The sequence below is a fragment of the Anoplopoma fimbria genome, chromosome 7, assembly GCF_027596085.1.
Source record: "Anoplopoma fimbria isolate UVic2021 breed Golden Eagle Sablefish chromosome 7, Afim_UVic_2022, whole genome shotgun sequence".
In the NCBI taxonomy this organism is placed as follows: domain Eukaryota; kingdom Metazoa; phylum Chordata; class Actinopteri; order Perciformes; family Anoplopomatidae; genus Anoplopoma; species Anoplopoma fimbria.
The window spans coordinates 12,191,172-12,207,691 of record NC_072455.1 but is presented as its reverse complement, the minus strand read 5'-3'; the positions used below and the strand labels follow the sequence as shown (position 1 = coordinate 12,207,691).

Below are 16,520 nucleotides of genomic sequence, written 5' to 3'. Positions count from 1 at the left end.
AGTGTTTTGGATTTAGGTCCTTTGGATTTTTGACTGGACTCTTGTCCTTGATGTGTCATGGAAATTGTGGTATTGAAGGGTTTTAAAATGCAAACTTCATGAAATCCACTATGAACATAGTTTTGTAATCTCTAAGCCGAAAGATAATATTCATAAGTAAAACTGCAGATAGAGATTGTCCGTGTGTGACAGGATGTGCGGCCTGTTTGAAGGTACTCTTTAAACAAAGAGCAACATGGGAAACGCAGGAATTGACCCTGGGTCATCAGGTCACACTCATCCCTTAGATCGCCTGCTATGTAGATGCTTGAGATGGTGGGCACCAGCACAGGAATGTGTTTTATGGCACGTAGTTGTTTTTATGTTTTTTTTGTTCTGCTTTATAACGTTGTTTGTAGTCCATTGTAGGATGCTCTTGCACTTGGCGTGCACACATTGAAGACCTTTAGGGGAATCGAGAGAAGGAGATTGTCTTTGTGCATTTCGCTGGATGTCTTTGTGGGTTGTTTTATTTTGAAAAGCACCTACGGCACACACACTTTCCAGATTTCGGCACTCCGCTGTCCACAGTGAAGAGTGTGTCGGACGTCAGCAGAATAAAGCGTTAGAGCTGTCGGTGCAAAACATAGAATTTGCCCTCAGCCTCGGCCGGGACCTAAGCAGCTATCAGCATCCTAAAGACTGACCCGGGATCCGTGCGGGGGGGGTGTGTGCTCCGAGAGGGGCTCCATGGCCTGATCTGTACCCGGTGGCGGAGCAGCTGCAGCAGCTGAAAGCCTTCGAGATGCTCCGAGCTCTCCTCTGCAGCCGTCAAATAACACCGACACCGGGACACAGCGATGCTTTTCAGACGGAGAGCCAGGTAACGTTGAGCTATAGCTAGCAGGAGCCGGGCGAGAAAAGGGGGAGATAGAAGGAGTCGGGTATCGTTCCGGCGGCCCGGGATGCAGTTATTGTGGGGAATAAAAATAGGTGGCGCTGCGCTGTGATCCTGCAGAGAAAGAGGAGAAGGTGTGGGTGGAGGGGGGGCTGCTTCAAAGGCCTTTCTCTACACGTTTTTATTTGAAACCCATCTGCGAGATTTATTCTTGTCTATTACAGCGTGTGCGCTTATGCGTGTGTGTGTGTGTGTGTGTGTGTGTGTGTGTGTGGGAAGGAATGGAGGCTGTGATGTCCACTGAAGGCTTCTTTGTGCTCCGGTGGAGACTGTGTGCAGCACCGCTCTTATTGTGGGTTCGTACCGCCCATCTTCTGCTGAGGCTATGGACGGATTTTTTACCTCTGCCCTCCATATGATTATGGCATATGTTTAATATTGTCTGGTGGTTGTTTGTGATTATAGCCATCTGGCGTGACACGTGAGTGTCCAAGTGGTTTCTGTTAAGAGACGTCTCCATCACACACCTCCTTGTGTTTCTAATTAACACAGAAAAGTCATTTACTAATTTGCTCACTAACAGCCCCCTTTGCAACACATTTACTATATTATTATTACACAATATCATATGCACATGGACAGTTTAATAGTGGCAGATATAAAACATTTTTTATTGTTGATTAAACTGTTTTAAAATTGTTCGGAATTTAGCGAAAAGTCAATAAACTATTTGTGGATCAGAAGATTAATCAACTTACCGTTTAACTTATATGGGTACAAAAAATAACGTATAATATGCGACTTAAACTTGTAATGTAATTATTGTTTATTATTTTAAGGAAATTTTACTTTTCTTTAATTAATTAAAACGTCTTACAATGTAAATAAAATAGTATTACCTGAAAACCAAACTGAGCAAGTAGAAAGAAGAACTAGAAATTTTATAAATGTTGAGTTTTCCTGCTATATTTTCTCTAATAAATATCAAGCATAGAACAAAATTAGATGTGGGGTTTACTATTGTGCACAAACCATTTTTCAGTTTTAGACTTCCTTGGCAGTTATAAGCTGGGTCCTTTAGTTTAGGCTCAGTTATAATGTATTACCTAAAGGTCAGCGAAGCTCATTAACAAGCTTGGAAGCTTCAGTTTAAATAAATTAAAGCTGGGGTAGGCTGTTCTTTTTCCTGCTGTCGATTGTCAAAAACTCCATAATAACCTTTCAGCATATTGTAATTCAAGTTGTATGAGAGAACGTCTGCACCTCCTCCTGGCTCTGCTTTCAGGCTTTAGTAAATCTACCCCGTGGGAGACTGCCTGGTCATTTTAGACAGAGGGCAATCCTATTGGTTGTCATTAATGCAGATGCGCGTGCACGTCCCTTCAGATGTTGAAAGACTGATTCAACAGTGGAAAATCCTGCAGGAGAAGTTGTTATTCCAGCATGGGCAACAACTGCCTACACTGCAAAGCAACCTGAAAAAGGAAGAGGAACTTTTCAAAAAGAGTGTCTGACAATATTACATTACATTACATTACAGTCATTTAGCAGACACTTTTATCCAAAGCGACTTACAATAAGTGTATTCAACATAGTTATTCAAGAGAACTACTAGTCACCAGAAGTCATAAGTGCATCTCCTTTCTAAAACAAGCATCTAAGAGCATAAACCAGAGCAAAAGTACAGCACAGAAACAAACTGATACGAATACAATAAGTGCAACAAACTAATACGAATGCAATAAGTGCAACAAACTAATACGAATGCAATAAGTGCTAAGTGGAAGGCTCAGGGTAGTACTTCTTGAAGAGGTGAGTTTTCAGCCTGCGCCGAAAGATGGGCAGTGACTCTGCTGTCCTGAGGTCAGTGGGGAGTTCATTCCACCACTGTGGGGCCAGGACAGAAAAAAGCTGTGACCGGGTGGATCGGCCGCAGGGACCTCTGAGCGACGGGGCAACCAATCGCCCCGAGGCAGCAGAGCGAAGTGGTCGGGCGGGGGTGTAGGGCTTGACCATGGCCTGGAGATAGGAAGGAGCTGTTCCTTTCACTGCCCTGTAGGCTAGCACCAGAGTCTTAAACTGGATGCGAGCTCTTACAGGGAGCCAGTGTAGAGAACGGAGAAGGGAAGTTGTGTGGGAGAACTTGGGGCGATTGAACACCAGACGAGCTGCAGCTTTCTGGACAAGCTCCAGAGGTCTGATGTAGTGAGTTGCAATATAATAATTTCATATCAATGAAATGTTTCAGAGATGGAGGGAAAATGTTACTAATAGTTTACCCTTACGGCTAATGTAAGCAGATTCAAACTTTTCAACATTTCCTGTTAATTTTTCTGAAAAGTTAGCCTCCTGCCAACCGGCTCACGGCTAACTGCAGCAGCTGACTGCGGCCTTGTCTACACATATACAGGTATTTTTGACTTCTCGTCCAACCGCAAACCGAGTTTTAGGTCACTAAAACTGATATTTTTTAACTTATTATGTTTGAACTTAACTTTCCTGCACCACTTCAGACAAATGAAGGTGTCTCATGCCTGTTATTTGCTCACCCTCAGGACTACTGTTTCCAAATCAAATACTGTTTTACATTTATGTCACAGCAGTGATGAAGACAGTAGTGAACCTTGAGTGTCATCGCACATTTTTGGGGAGTTGGAGCACTCGAAACATAGGTCTACACGACACAAAATAATACAATTTGGCCAAAATATGTACATTATATATATATATATATATATATATAAGGAAAATAAGCTCAATGCTCATGCTCGGAATTTTCTTCCCTTGGTAATTGAGTTAACGTTGACAAAGCCTTTATTGTCACCTATAGGCCCGTCAAGTAGTTGGTTTCTGCGTTCTAGTGTTGATAGTGATATCTTGTAAGACGTTCATGTGGACAGAATTTTAGAGGGAGAGGAATGTGTTTAAAAAAATATCTAAGGGGCCTAAGCACAGGCTAAACTATTAGCAACTGTCCAACTTTCCATATCTCTAATCACAGCTGCGGCTAGCTGATGGCTAGGGTTAGCAGAAAGATAAACTATTCAAAATTTTCTCTTCATTTTTCTAAAAGTTAAGTCTTATGCTAACTGTAGCCAAAGGCTAACTCATGGCTTGCGGCCGCACTAAGAAGCAGACTTAACTATTAGCATCCCTCTATTAGTTTACCCTTCTGTTCACAGCTAAGACCAGCTCACGGCTATGGTTAGCAGAGAGCTAAATTCTTAAAAATGATCCCTTGATCTCAGTTCAGCAGACTGAACTATTAGCAACATTTCCTCTCCAGCTCTCTAATAGTTTCACCTTCCACCTTACAGTCAGCAGAAGTCTAAACTATTTGCAACATTCTCTCTCCATCTCTGAAACGCTTTATCGATATTGTAGCTAGCTAGGACCTTAAATAACAGTATGTCATCTTAAATGGCTTAACAGGGGAAAAAAACAGGCAGTAATTCTCATAGTATTGCCAGTATGTAACGGTATCAGGGTCACAATCATGATGTGAATGACGTTTAAAATGTACAATATGCTGAAAGTTTATTATGGATTTTTTTGCCCAATGATTCCAAAAATAAACTGCCTGCCCCGGCTTTATCTTTATAATTGCCAAACTGTTTAATCTAATAGTAATAGGTTGTCCATTTGGCAATAAATCTAGTTGCAGTTGGTCATTTCAGCTGCACCAATGAGTGTTCAACCGCTAAATGTTCTTATTGTGTAACAAGGGAGGAGCGTGCCAGAACAGACCACTCGTATTGACTGGGTCTGTAAGTTTACACTGTGGTATGCAAATACACAGAAGTGGTCTCCCACACACAGATTCAGCTCCGCGCCACTAAGTACAGAAATGCAGTTGTTCACTGGTACATTAGCAGGGGTCTGCAGACTCTCTCGCCGGTCAACCAGCTTTGACGCGACAGACGTAGTTTTATCTGCTGCCGCAAACTGTGGAGAAAAAAATAAAATAACTGACGTCCATCACAATCCTTTGAATTCTGTATTACCAGGAAGTCCTGTTCATTGATTTGCACAATGACCTAACCCCTTGGTCACACACAGGCAGCCTCTTTCTCATCCCTCTCTCCAGCCTGAGGCTAGCATGCATGTTCGCATCGGGCACGTCACTAACATACTCGGCTCTGATTGGACGGTTATTTTCTCCCTTTGCCTCTCTGCTGCCGAGGAGTTCTTTGGAACGACATGGCAAAAGTTCTTGTTTATCCTTTCGAGTCAGAATATACACTGCAAGGGACAAATCATTGAAACTATCAGCGGACGTTTTCATCAGAAAATATAATTCTAAACAATCAGTATTGGTGTAATGCATCTTGTCTCTGGATGCTTTCAGGCTGCTTTCCTCCCTGTGATGATGAGGATGATGATGATGGTGCCTAAGTCATGTTTACTTTATGACTCATCCAAAGCTCTCTGTCTATCCCTTCTTTTTTTGCCTCTCCACCCTCCTCCCTCTCACGCTCTGCCCATCTCTTCATCCCCTCTCTGCTTTCATATGACATCATCTCCCCTGGTCCCCCTCCTCCACCTCATAACATCATCTATCCTTCCCTATCCATCCATCCATCCCTCATTCCACTCCACTTCTCTCATTTCCCTCCCTCTTTCTTTCTCCTCCATCCTCCAACCCCCCCACCCCTCCACTCCCCTCTCTAACCTTTTCTCCGACCATTTTCTTCACTTTTATGTTTGTATCTCTTCTCTATTCTCCTCTTTGCTCCCTCCATCCACCCACCCATCCATTCTTACCTTTGCTCCCTCCCCCCCTCCTACCAGGATGTTGCGGTGGCTGGTTTGTGGCCGGGTGGGTCCAGTCTGGATGTGGAAAGCGCTGCTGCTCTTCGTTGCCATTGGCTTCGCTGGCCAGCTGTTGGGGGTCATCTTCAACAAGAGGTACCTTATTGCATTTACTCATTGTACTTTTATTTTATCTTTAGCTGCAGTTTTTCCATTACGTTTGTTTGCTGTACAACCTGTCAAAGGCCAAATACCTACTGTGACATAATTAATAGAGATGCTCTCATTGTGTGTGCTAAATGTCCTGGTGTTAAACTTAATCACGGGACACCTCTTTACCAAGAATACAAAGAAGTTGTTGTGCCGACAAACGGGCTCGGAGCGATGTCAGCTCCATGGCTGGATCAGTTAGTGAAGTGTGTCGTTGGCACTTTATTTGGATAGTCCGCATTCAAATATTTTATAGTGAGTATGAGTATTTGTTTAAGAGATTATCTATAGCGATAATTCATGAACATACCTACAAGTGTGTCATATTTCCAGCCATGCCATACTGTTTTGAGTTTTTGTTGATTAGAACTGCAACTAGATATTTTGTACATCGGCAATTTATCCGTATCTCCTTTTTTTTGAGTGGTCATTCAATAACTTAATCTTCAAATGTTCAGTTTTGTCTGACCAACAGTCCAAAACCCAGAGATAGTCATTTTAAAGTGTAAAATAATAAAAACCAACCTGTCCAGGGTGTACCCAGCCTTCGCCCAATGACAGCTGAGATTTCTGTGATATCTGGAAGCAGCCTGTGTTGGCTGGAGTAAGACTCTGCACTACAACTCAGAACATTTAAAAAGATGCTTACATTTTGTAGTAACGACCTGAAAATGAGCTCTTAGCCCCAGGAGTTATGAAATATTTATCTGGCAAATTGAAACAAGTTGTGTTGTTCTTGTACAGCTGATTTTTGTTGAGATAATGAGCAGTGATACTTGTAAGAAGTTTGGAAATTGACTTTAATAGCAAAACAAATTTCTCAAAGTACGGTTTGAACAGATATATAGTTTTGGTATTAATACTTAGCCACTGCACACATTAAGACCATAATAATAAGTTTGTTAACAATGAAGTAATCTTTGACTTGACTTTGACCCCTCTCTCCTTGGCGAGCACAGGGCCTCTTCAAAGCTCTCCATTTAACTCCTTCACTCTATCCTTTAAACATCTGGCTCCAAGGCCCTGAGGGAGGTTCAGGTTTCAGTCCCCCTGTCTGTTGAGAGTATGTCTATGGTGCGTTCAGAGCATAACAACTGGCTGTTAGAAGTATGCTGCCCTCTAACTGAACTACGCACTAGAGCCTGACTGATTCATGATTTATGTGTGACGCAAATATAGTTATTTCTGATAAGGATACCTAAGATAAGGCTATTAAGGAATTTAAGAACATGCCCTTTTATAATTGAGTCATGCACTTATCGGTCAGGTTTTGAAATCAAAACTGTGTTTTCTCGAGTTGCTGGTTAAACATTTACTTCTAAATTCAAAAAATTGTAATGGTTAGTTTAAATGTCAATCCAAAATGGAAGTGAACATAATTGAAAAAAAGTTCCTGTAACTCTAAAGCAGACACACAGAGACATTAGCAGAATGTAAGTCCCTCATTCGCAATGTTTTTAGTCTCCATTTTCTGAGGAAAATGTCTGTCTTTTTAGCTGCTAAATGCTCCACTATGTTCACCAACAAGTTAATAACTGTTTTTTCATATGAACTCTGGACAGTGTCAGGAGTTGCCTTTTTACCCATGCAGCACACAACAGGAGATTGTCTGTGTCTGTGTCTTCTCAACTACTGGAAATACCCCGCTTGGTTAAAGTGAAGGGTGGGACCTGGCTAGAGCTTCAGGAGGCAAGACATGACACAAAAAACAAAGTGGTCATGTAGCCGGTTCTTTATTTGCTCATAAACAACTAATCTCTTGCCGCTACTTCGATTATTATTATTAATCACATTACTATCCCTATTTTCATAACTATAATTCTACTGTAATAATTGCTGCTGTTATTATAAGTAGTCTTATTATATGAATCATTTATGTCATATACATTGAATGTGTTGTATCTCTGTTATGCTGTTCATTCTGTACACATGACATCTATTGCATTCTGTCCATCCTGGGAGAAGGATCCCTCCTCTGTTGTTCTCCCATAGGTTTCTTCCTTTTTTCTCCCTGTTAAAGGGGTTTTTTAGGGGAGTTTTTCCTGTGCCGATGTGAGGGAAGGACAGAGAATGTCGCATGTGCACAGATTGTAAAGCCCTCTTTCTGGGCTATACAAAATAAACTGAATTGAATTGAATTGAAGTTTCTTGAACTTGTCTGACAATTTTGGCGTTGGCCCTTACCAACGGAAGTCTCAAAATCTCGATGTCTCTCCAGTAAGACATTTCAGTTGGCGTCTTTGTGTAAATGTCCTTTTAAAGATTTACGTTGTTGCTTTTGTTAGATTCTTTTTGGAGAAACTTTACAGATCTGTGAAATCAATTAGTCGCCAAAATTGTCTGAGTGTTAGTCAACCAAGACTCCTGCCCCTGCTGGAAACCTAGTTAATGAGAGTTTACTCGAAAATCAAGGCAGTGTGGGAGCTAGGAGACATCTTTCACATTACATGGAGTCATTTCATCTTTTGTTGATTAGTGCTTAACTGTAGGATTTTCAATGTACACAGTTTGAAATGGGATCTTTACCTGTCCTCCAGCAGTGTCCACCCAGCCGGTCGCTCCATCTTCACGTCCCCTGATGCTCAGGGGCCCTCTCTGGGCTCCTGTCAGCCCCACACCCACATCATGTTCCTTAAGACCCACAAGACGGCCAGCAGCACTGTGCTCAACATGCTGTACCGCTTCGGGGAGGAGCGGGACCTCCACTTCGCCCTGCCACTGGGCTACCAGCTGGGCTACCCACTGCCCTTCAACGCCCACAGAGTCAAAGGTTACCGGGGTCCCAGAGCCGTGGAGTTCCACATCATTGGCAATCACATGAGATTTCACAAGCCAGAGGTGAGTTATTTAGAAGAGGAGAGGGGGTTGTGGAAAGACGTAGGGACGGATGACGATGGGGTATTTTGTAGTAATGTGAATACACTGTACTATAAAGTGTCTTAAATGGGTTGGGTTTAGGTTTTTAATATAACATTCATGTTGTTTCCATCCACAGCTTCATTATGTATTTGTGTAGGTCTACAGACAAGAAAGTTTTAGGTCTTCATGTATGGGGAAACTGAGGTGACAACTTTTCCTCATGTCCTATAAATTATTTATAAAATGTCCTCTTTTTCTTTAATTATGAGCCAAATTTTACTGTATCTTTACTGTATCTTAAGTGTAACTCAGGAAACTCACCAACTCTATAGGTAGTTAACTACTTAACTCAGATAAAAGCGGCAAATGGAGGGTTGTTTTATAGCACCTTTTTTGTAACTACAAGTTCTCCTTTTCTGTCTTTGTAGGTGGAGAAGGTGATGCCTGCAGACACTTTCTATTTCTCCATCATAAGGAACCCAGTCGCTCTGGCTGAGTCCTCCTTTGCCTATTATAAAGAGGTAGCGCCTGCCTTTCGGAAAGCAAAAACCTTGGGTGACTTTGCTGACGACCCTAGGAAGTACTACGACCCTCGTCTCCGCAACAACCACTACGCCCGCAACCTGTTACTGTTCGACTTTGGCATGGACCACAATGCCAATTTCTCGTTGGCACTGGCTCAGCGCGCCGAGGACATGATCCGCCAGACCTTCAAGCTGATTCTAGTGTCCGAGTACTTTGACCAGTCCATGATCCTGCTGAGACACGCCCTCTGCTGGCCGCTGGACGCTGTCGTCTCATTCAGCCTCAATGCCCGGCAGCAGAAGCCTAACGGCATCGGGGGGATGAGCGGGAGCTGGGTGGGCAAAGTGGCGACGGCGGCCGGTGTCGGTGGAAAAGGGGGCCGCTCACAAGCCAAGGCAGCAACCAATATTACGGAGGAGCAGCGGGAGAAGCTGCGTCAGTGGAACGCCCTGGACTGGCAATTATACAAATCATTCAACCGGACCTTCTGGGAAGAAATCAATCGGTTCGGTCACGCCCAGATGGAGGAGGAAGTGGCTCTTCTAAAGATGCGGCGGGAAGATCTGGCCCGGGTTTGTCTCAGGGACGGCGGGAAGCCCGTGGAGGCACACCGGATCCGAGACAAAAACATCCGCCCCTACCAGAGTGGGTTGGTGAAGATTCTCGGCTACGAGCTCCAGCCGGGGCTGGACAATGCCACCAGGGCGTCCTGCCTGAGGATGATCCGGCCCGAGATCCAGTACAAAGACGTGCTGGATGCGAAGCAGTTCCCGCGGGCCCAAGGCCAGCCCGGGCAACCGAACCAGGGTCCGATGGCTGCAGCTGGCGGCTCTCTTTTAAGACAAGACTTGTCCAGGACAGGAGAGAGAGGCCGGTGGGGGGGAGGCTGGGGGAGGACAGTGGAGGAGGGGGAGAGAGACTGGGACGGAAGCCGCTTAATGAGGAGGAACCGGACTTTGATAGGGGGGCAAGATAAAGGGCGATTGAGCTGAGGTTTTAGGCGAGTCTGGTTCCTGAATACGGTACCTTTGGTCTCTGAACAGATGGACTGATGAAACTGAAAAGTGCGGTTTACACATGAGAAGACAAAAAAGCTCCTCCTTTGCACTTCCACTTTCTGGGTTGTTTGTTTGTTTTCCTAAAAAACGGTCTTCGCTTTTTATTGGTGTAATTCTCATGGACTACTTGACCCTTGGGACGAAAGGACCACTTTGTTTTTTATAAGTTAAAGCGCTCTTTTGTGCTGTCGGTACCTTCTGTTTAGCTGTTAAGTTTATCGACACACAGAAGCCTGTTTTATTCCTCGTTCATGTTAATACTTTTAAGAGTGAGGATTTTGACATTGTCCTTGGCGCACATGCTTGAAACTTCTCGACGTAAAGGAACATGTAGCCACAATTTTTGTCTCTCATACAGTACCATTACATTGAGCTTAGCAACCATTCCTGGAAAACATAAATATCTGGCAATCTTTGAAAAAACCCAGCATTTCCACAGTCCATTCTAAAGTTGTGACTGTATTTATGAATCAAAGCACGAATTGGTAGCTGAAGATGTCAATGTCAGCTCAATGTACAAACATTTTAAATATTTATTGCTAGTCGATATTGATTTTTCCTTTCAATTATTTTATATTTTCATGCAAAATAATGTATATATTGTACAAAACGAGCAAAGACATTTGTTATTCATCTCCACCTGAATAAGGAAACAGTTGCAACTTGGACTATGGGTAAAAAACATCTTTATTTTAATCGTGCAGCGGTCCGAATTTGTTTTCATTCAGAACGACGATACTAAATGTCGTTAACCCGCCTTCTGGGTTTTTCCAAAGATTGCATGCTTTGCTCTGTGACTCTGATAAACACATGAGAGGCACAAACTGGGTTCAGAGTATGGTACAACACTAATATCCCATTGCTGATGTGGTTTCTAAAGTCACTATAGGCTGGTACTTGTTCATTGACAAAAATAGTCGGGAAAAGCGTACTACTTCTCTGTCACAAACTCTTAGTTCAGCTTCAGAGGCGACACTGAGCCCCGTCTAGAACCACTGAACCGAACCGCTTCTTAAATATCTCTTAATAATACAAGAGGTGGAAAACGATCCAAGGCCTGTGCTTCTTGTTCAGAGGTACCTTACACACGCCCCCCTGCAGGAGTCTGTTTAATATTAGCAGTTGGGGCACATTCCTTCCTTTCACTATCTGCTGAAGTAGCAGTCCGACACATTTTGAGGCATTACCATGGTGACCAATTTCAAAAAGAAATTCATATCATGGTGGGCCAAAATAAACCCCAAAAGCAGCTGCATGTTTAAGGTCCCTAAACTCCCTAATTCTTTTAAATGACCTCAGCTCCCGAGAATTCCTCCAAGATTAACTCTGAGCGGTGAGTCAGCAGGTATTTTGGGAAATTCAGCTTGCTGTGTGGTCAGACAGGCCACAAAGACACACTACAGCTCCGACACAAAGACATATTCCAAGAGGACATCAGTGTTGTTCAGGAGCCTGCCTAGCTACTAACAATAAAAAATAAATCATCCAACCATCAATTTAACAATGAAAGCCTATCATAAGCACTTCATCTATAAACAAGTCCAACTGGCAATACATGTAAAGTATATTTACAAAAAATACTACTCGTATTTTAGGAATACGACATTGTATTAAGGCCATTTTAGGTAAAAAATGAAGAATGGAGGGAGGTGAGATATGAAGGGGGAGGGAGGTGAGATATGAAATATAAGAAAAACGCTGAGATTAAAGTAGTAAATTAACAAGAAAAAAACGGAATATTCTAATTATAAAGTCAAAGAATTTAGGAGAAAAACTTATTCTGTCAAGGGACCACATCACTTCCCTTTGTGTTCGTTAAACATTGTTGTAATGCGAGGCACTGCGTTCAAAGCCACGGTAAAGCCGGCCAAAGGATGAATTTTTTTGCAACTTAAGTATGTGGTAGATGGTACGGTAAAGATGGACTCTGAGGCTCTCTGTGCAAATCCATGCAATTTCTATGTTGTTTTATAATTTTCATAATCTGAGATTACAATCGGAAAAAAAAATGATATATATATAATGTGAAAGACATCACCAGTGATGTCTTTCCTCCTAAATCTTCCTCCCAATGAACACCAGTTCTACAAAAACTGCTCCATATGTCTTTGAGTGAGAAGCTGAGACTCTTCATGATCCCTGAAATGCAACACGTGTCTTTCGGCACTTTTAAACACTGAGCTCGTCACATGTCCTTCTACGTCCTGGTCCCGCATAGTACTCGCTGAAAGCCTGCTTCTATTCTGTCATGAACATTCTGCTGCGTGAAGCTTCAACCGTTGCTACATATAAAACATCTCTACCTCTCTGCCACAGACACGTAACCGCAGAGACATGTTCTCACTTGACAGTCCTGCATGTAGCTGTAGTCCAACAGCACGGATTTCCTTTGCACAGACATATAAATGTACGTCTGACGTTGAGGCTTTTCTAGATTTTTTGAAGAACATGGGTACAGTAGTTCATTCCGACACAACTGCATCTTGGTTCTGAGAGCACGCATCACTGCAGGAGTGGGATGCATGTTTACACTGCTGAGGGGGGTTAAGCAGATTCTATCAGGACGTGAGGAAGTGCAAGAATGTGCAAGAATATACAAACAGGGGTAACTTGTTTAAAATGAAGGCCTGGTTCTGAACAACTAGAGATTTTGCAGTTCTTTAACTGTTCTAAGTTACGCTTTTTAAAAATGTCATTCTTTTATTTGACATTTTAAAGTTGCTACTTTTACCTTACATGTAGTGTTTAAAAAGTGATGGAGAAAAAAAAGGTGAAGATTGTTTGAACTGTGAGATTCTTGATGACTGAAAAGCGTTTGCAAGGAGAACTTGCGGCGGTGCGAACGGGCCCGTATCAGCTCAACTCAAGCCGACAATTGTCCTTTTCCTACTATAGCGAAGGCATGGCTCGCCCTACTCTGCCTCTGATTGGCTGACTATGATATTCTTACCCTAATTCTAACCAATCTCCCTGCTTGTGCTGCCTAAACTAAAACGACCCCAACCAACGGACGCAACGAGCACTACCCTATCGTAATTTTGCCAGCCGATGGAGCGACTCAGCTTGTCAAGTCATTAGTGGCTGGTTTTAAAACGTTTCAACAGCCAATCAGCTCGTAGTCAAGTCAGCCGGTCAAGTCAGTTACAAACTGTCAGCTGGCTGAAATGGAAATTAAGGTTTTGGACGGAGGAAAGAGATGATCATCATCAGTGTGTTGGAGGAGCAGCTGTGTCAGTTCCATCCGTCTTCGTCCACCAAGTCCTTTCTCTCTGCCAACTGAGACTCCCGCTGTTGAAATGTTTCACACGCTAGTTTATAAGTGATAACTTTATCTAGACCGGGGGTCTAGAGGTCCTTTTTCCCTCTGAAAGCTTATTGAACTAAATTAACTAAAAGCCTCTTACAGCTAGAAAGACCAAGTTGTACATCGCCAATAGCAGACATAACTTCTGTATTACTTTTATGGTCCTTTGATAACTTTTCAGTCATAGCCCCTATTAAAACCCTGCCATAGACAGTGTGTTTTTTGTGTATGTGCGCCACTAAACAAACCCTCTGTTGCCCATTCCTCATAAAAATAGTTTTTGGGTGTTTTATTGGCCTTGCTAATTTCTGCGTTCATTGTCATATCTGGTGCGGGATCGCTGGTCTGCTGACAACGGCAAATGTTACGGGATCTCTGCTGTAACCAAACTTAAAAAGCAGCGGGCTCCTGAACCCAGCGGCGAAGCCAGAATCCCGTGGCCGGGCTCACTTGGCGCACTTATTGTGCACGTGGGCACGGGGATGGGATCAGAAGGAACGATCCGGTCTGGTCACAGTGTAAACTTCTGGTTTCACAACGTCGCAAGTTGCAAGTTCCAACTCGTCTTTGGTCTGAACCGGGTGTACAAAATATCAAGGAGGCTCTGAAGAGATTCACGGTTCCTTAAACCAAAGTGGGTTACACATTAGCATTCAAAATCAAGTCAAGCTCCCGTTTCTGTGCGATCGTTTTCTGAAGTTAATCAATACAAGAACACAAATAGGGACATTTTGAAGCTCAGTGTGTGGTGGCAGCTGTTCTCCAGTACCGGCAGTCGCTAAGCTGGCTGTCAGATGATGCAGGAAACCCAATGCGACTGTGGTCTCTGTATGACAGTCAGAGCACTTCAAAGCGAGTCTACTGCGGTTTCCACTATCTGCCGTCAACACAGTGATTCCTGTCACAATGATGAAAGTCATGCCATTTGAGAATGATATTAAGAGAAAAATATTCTGCACGTTCAGGATGTCCTGTGGCTGTATGCCAGATCACAATATAAAATATTGTTTATTCATATTTTGGCTCTTTAAAGTGAATTATTGCGTTGGAAGAGGCGTAACGGTTTTGAGGAGCTGCAGCAGATTAAAAAGAGTATTAAATTAGAGTGCTGATGTCTGAAAATAATACACACGCTCTGACCAATCAGAACTGAGCATTCTTCATGGCATTCACATATATATATATTTTTTTTGTTGAGGTGCAGTAAACTTGCAGTTTGTTGGCACTCCAGTTAGACATTTGACTGATTGATGCTATTAGTCCCAAACAAAGAGTGTTCTACTGAACGGCAGAGCGTGTGAATGGTGTCACCTTACAGCAGAGGGGGGATTGGGTGCACTGCATTGTGTTGTCATGGCTGCCTCCTCTGTTTCCTCCCGTGAATAGGAGGTTTTGTTGTTCAGCTTCCTTTAGACACTGAGGAAATAAAGAATTCACTAGGATTTCAAATGAAAAGGGACCTACCTGTGTTTGTCTGTGTTCCCACCTTCCAGGCTAACATTGGTTTCTATTTATTCCACTTTAATCTATAGTTCAACTTCAGTGATATAATCCATCATTTCAGTGGCCTTTATGTGGGATATAGAGCCTCACACTGTGTATCACAGTGCTGCACGGCTGCCTCCCGCACCACTGTTTCTATAGCTAATAAAATGTGATGTGGGACAAATGACTCGGACCCAGTGAGGTCTCCTCTATGAAAGTTAATACAAACCCAGCAAATCAGAAATGCCGCTGGTGTTTCTTCCTCTCTCACGGACTGAAGTGCTGCTCAGCAGTGTTCAGTGCTGTCACCGATGACAGGAAGCTGTATTACACCATTACTATTGAATTTAATAGAAGGAACCTTTGTTTTGTCAGAGCATTTGTATTATTTTTCCCCAACTCAAAAATGTATGAGAATATCAGCTATCATCTGGTGAATTTGTACTTGAAACATTCTTCCCATCTTCACATATTTTTTTGAATAGCTACTCCTTGAGGCCTATACGGATATTCATATTTAAGAGTAAAAATAAAATACTTAAGGGACAGTTCACCCCAAGTTTTGGTGTGAGTTTCAGATTGTTGGAGAGATGTCTGCCTTCCCTCCAATATAACGGAACTAGATGCCAGTCAGCTTGTGTTGTTCAAAGAAAAATAAATTTGAAAAACTCTACAGCAACGTCTCCTTCCAGAAACCATGACCCGGTAATTTAAGATAATCCACAGTCCTTGTAGTGAGCAGTTTCATGTAGAATCAATTTTTTCAGCCGAACTACACCCAGTGCGCCAGAAGCATGCATCTACCCTCAATAACGCTAGTTTAGCTAGCATCGCTCGCTAGCTAACGTTACAGCTCGGCCGAGGAGGACTGTGCCTGAAAACATAACATGTACGTTATATAATTGTGACTATTATTCCTAACTGAGGGGGGAATCATTTTTTTTCACCGTCTAGTAGGGACTGCCACTGTCAAATGAACGCCAACGCACAGAACAGAAACAAGACATGCTTTGTTTCACGCCTTAGGATGCAGTCTTATTATGGAGCAGGGCTTTAAAGCAACGTCCTTCTGTATTTATTATTATAATTGCCATTTTGTACATACTGTATTTATGAGGGTTAGTAGGTTAAGTGATGAGGAGGGGAAGGGTGTATTCTGCCACTGTGTTATGGAATCTGTTACTGATGCTGATGCTCCACTCGCCCATATGCCACTCGGTAATTATGTTTGACTCATAATTCAGTTTTATCATTTATTGATTTCGCCTGATTCTAAAGGGGTTTTTATCATGCTAGTCTTTTACAAAATGTAATCGTAGAGTCGAGTGTAATTAGAAAATAACAATTCATCACACTGAACTTTCATTTGATTATTTCAGATGTGATTTGTTTTTTTTCTCATCCAGACTCCAGATATCCTTAAAAAGGATCCGTAACCACATAATCTAGT

General features: G+C 42.7%; 1 protein-coding gene across 1 annotated transcript; it reads left to right on the top strand.

Moving 5' to 3' along the window:
- Positions 1-839: 839 nt before the first annotated feature.
- gal3st4 (galactose-3-O-sulfotransferase 4) lies at positions 840-10,215 on the top strand. Its single transcript, XM_054601073.1, has 4 exons — positions 840-862; positions 5,669-5,785; positions 8,377-8,677; positions 9,127-10,215. The coding sequence occupies exons 1-4, from the start codon at positions 840-842 to the stop codon at positions 10,213-10,215; spliced, it is 1,530 nt and encodes a 509-aa protein (XP_054457048.1).
- The last annotated feature ends 6,305 nt before the right edge of the window (positions 10,216-16,520 follow it).

Excerpts from the sequence above, each read along its gene's own strand:
- gal3st4 (XM_054601073.1), top strand. The coding sequence starts at position 840 with ATGCTTTTCAGACGGAGAGCCAG. Across the intron at positions 5,786-8,376 it reads GGGGTCATCTTCAACAAGAG|CAGTGTCCACCCAGCCGGTC; the intron begins GTACCTTATTGC and ends CCTGTCCTCCAG. Across the intron at positions 8,678-9,126 it reads TGAGATTTCACAAGCCAGAG|GTGGAGAAGGTGATGCCTGC; the intron begins GTGAGTTATTTA and ends CTGTCTTTGTAG.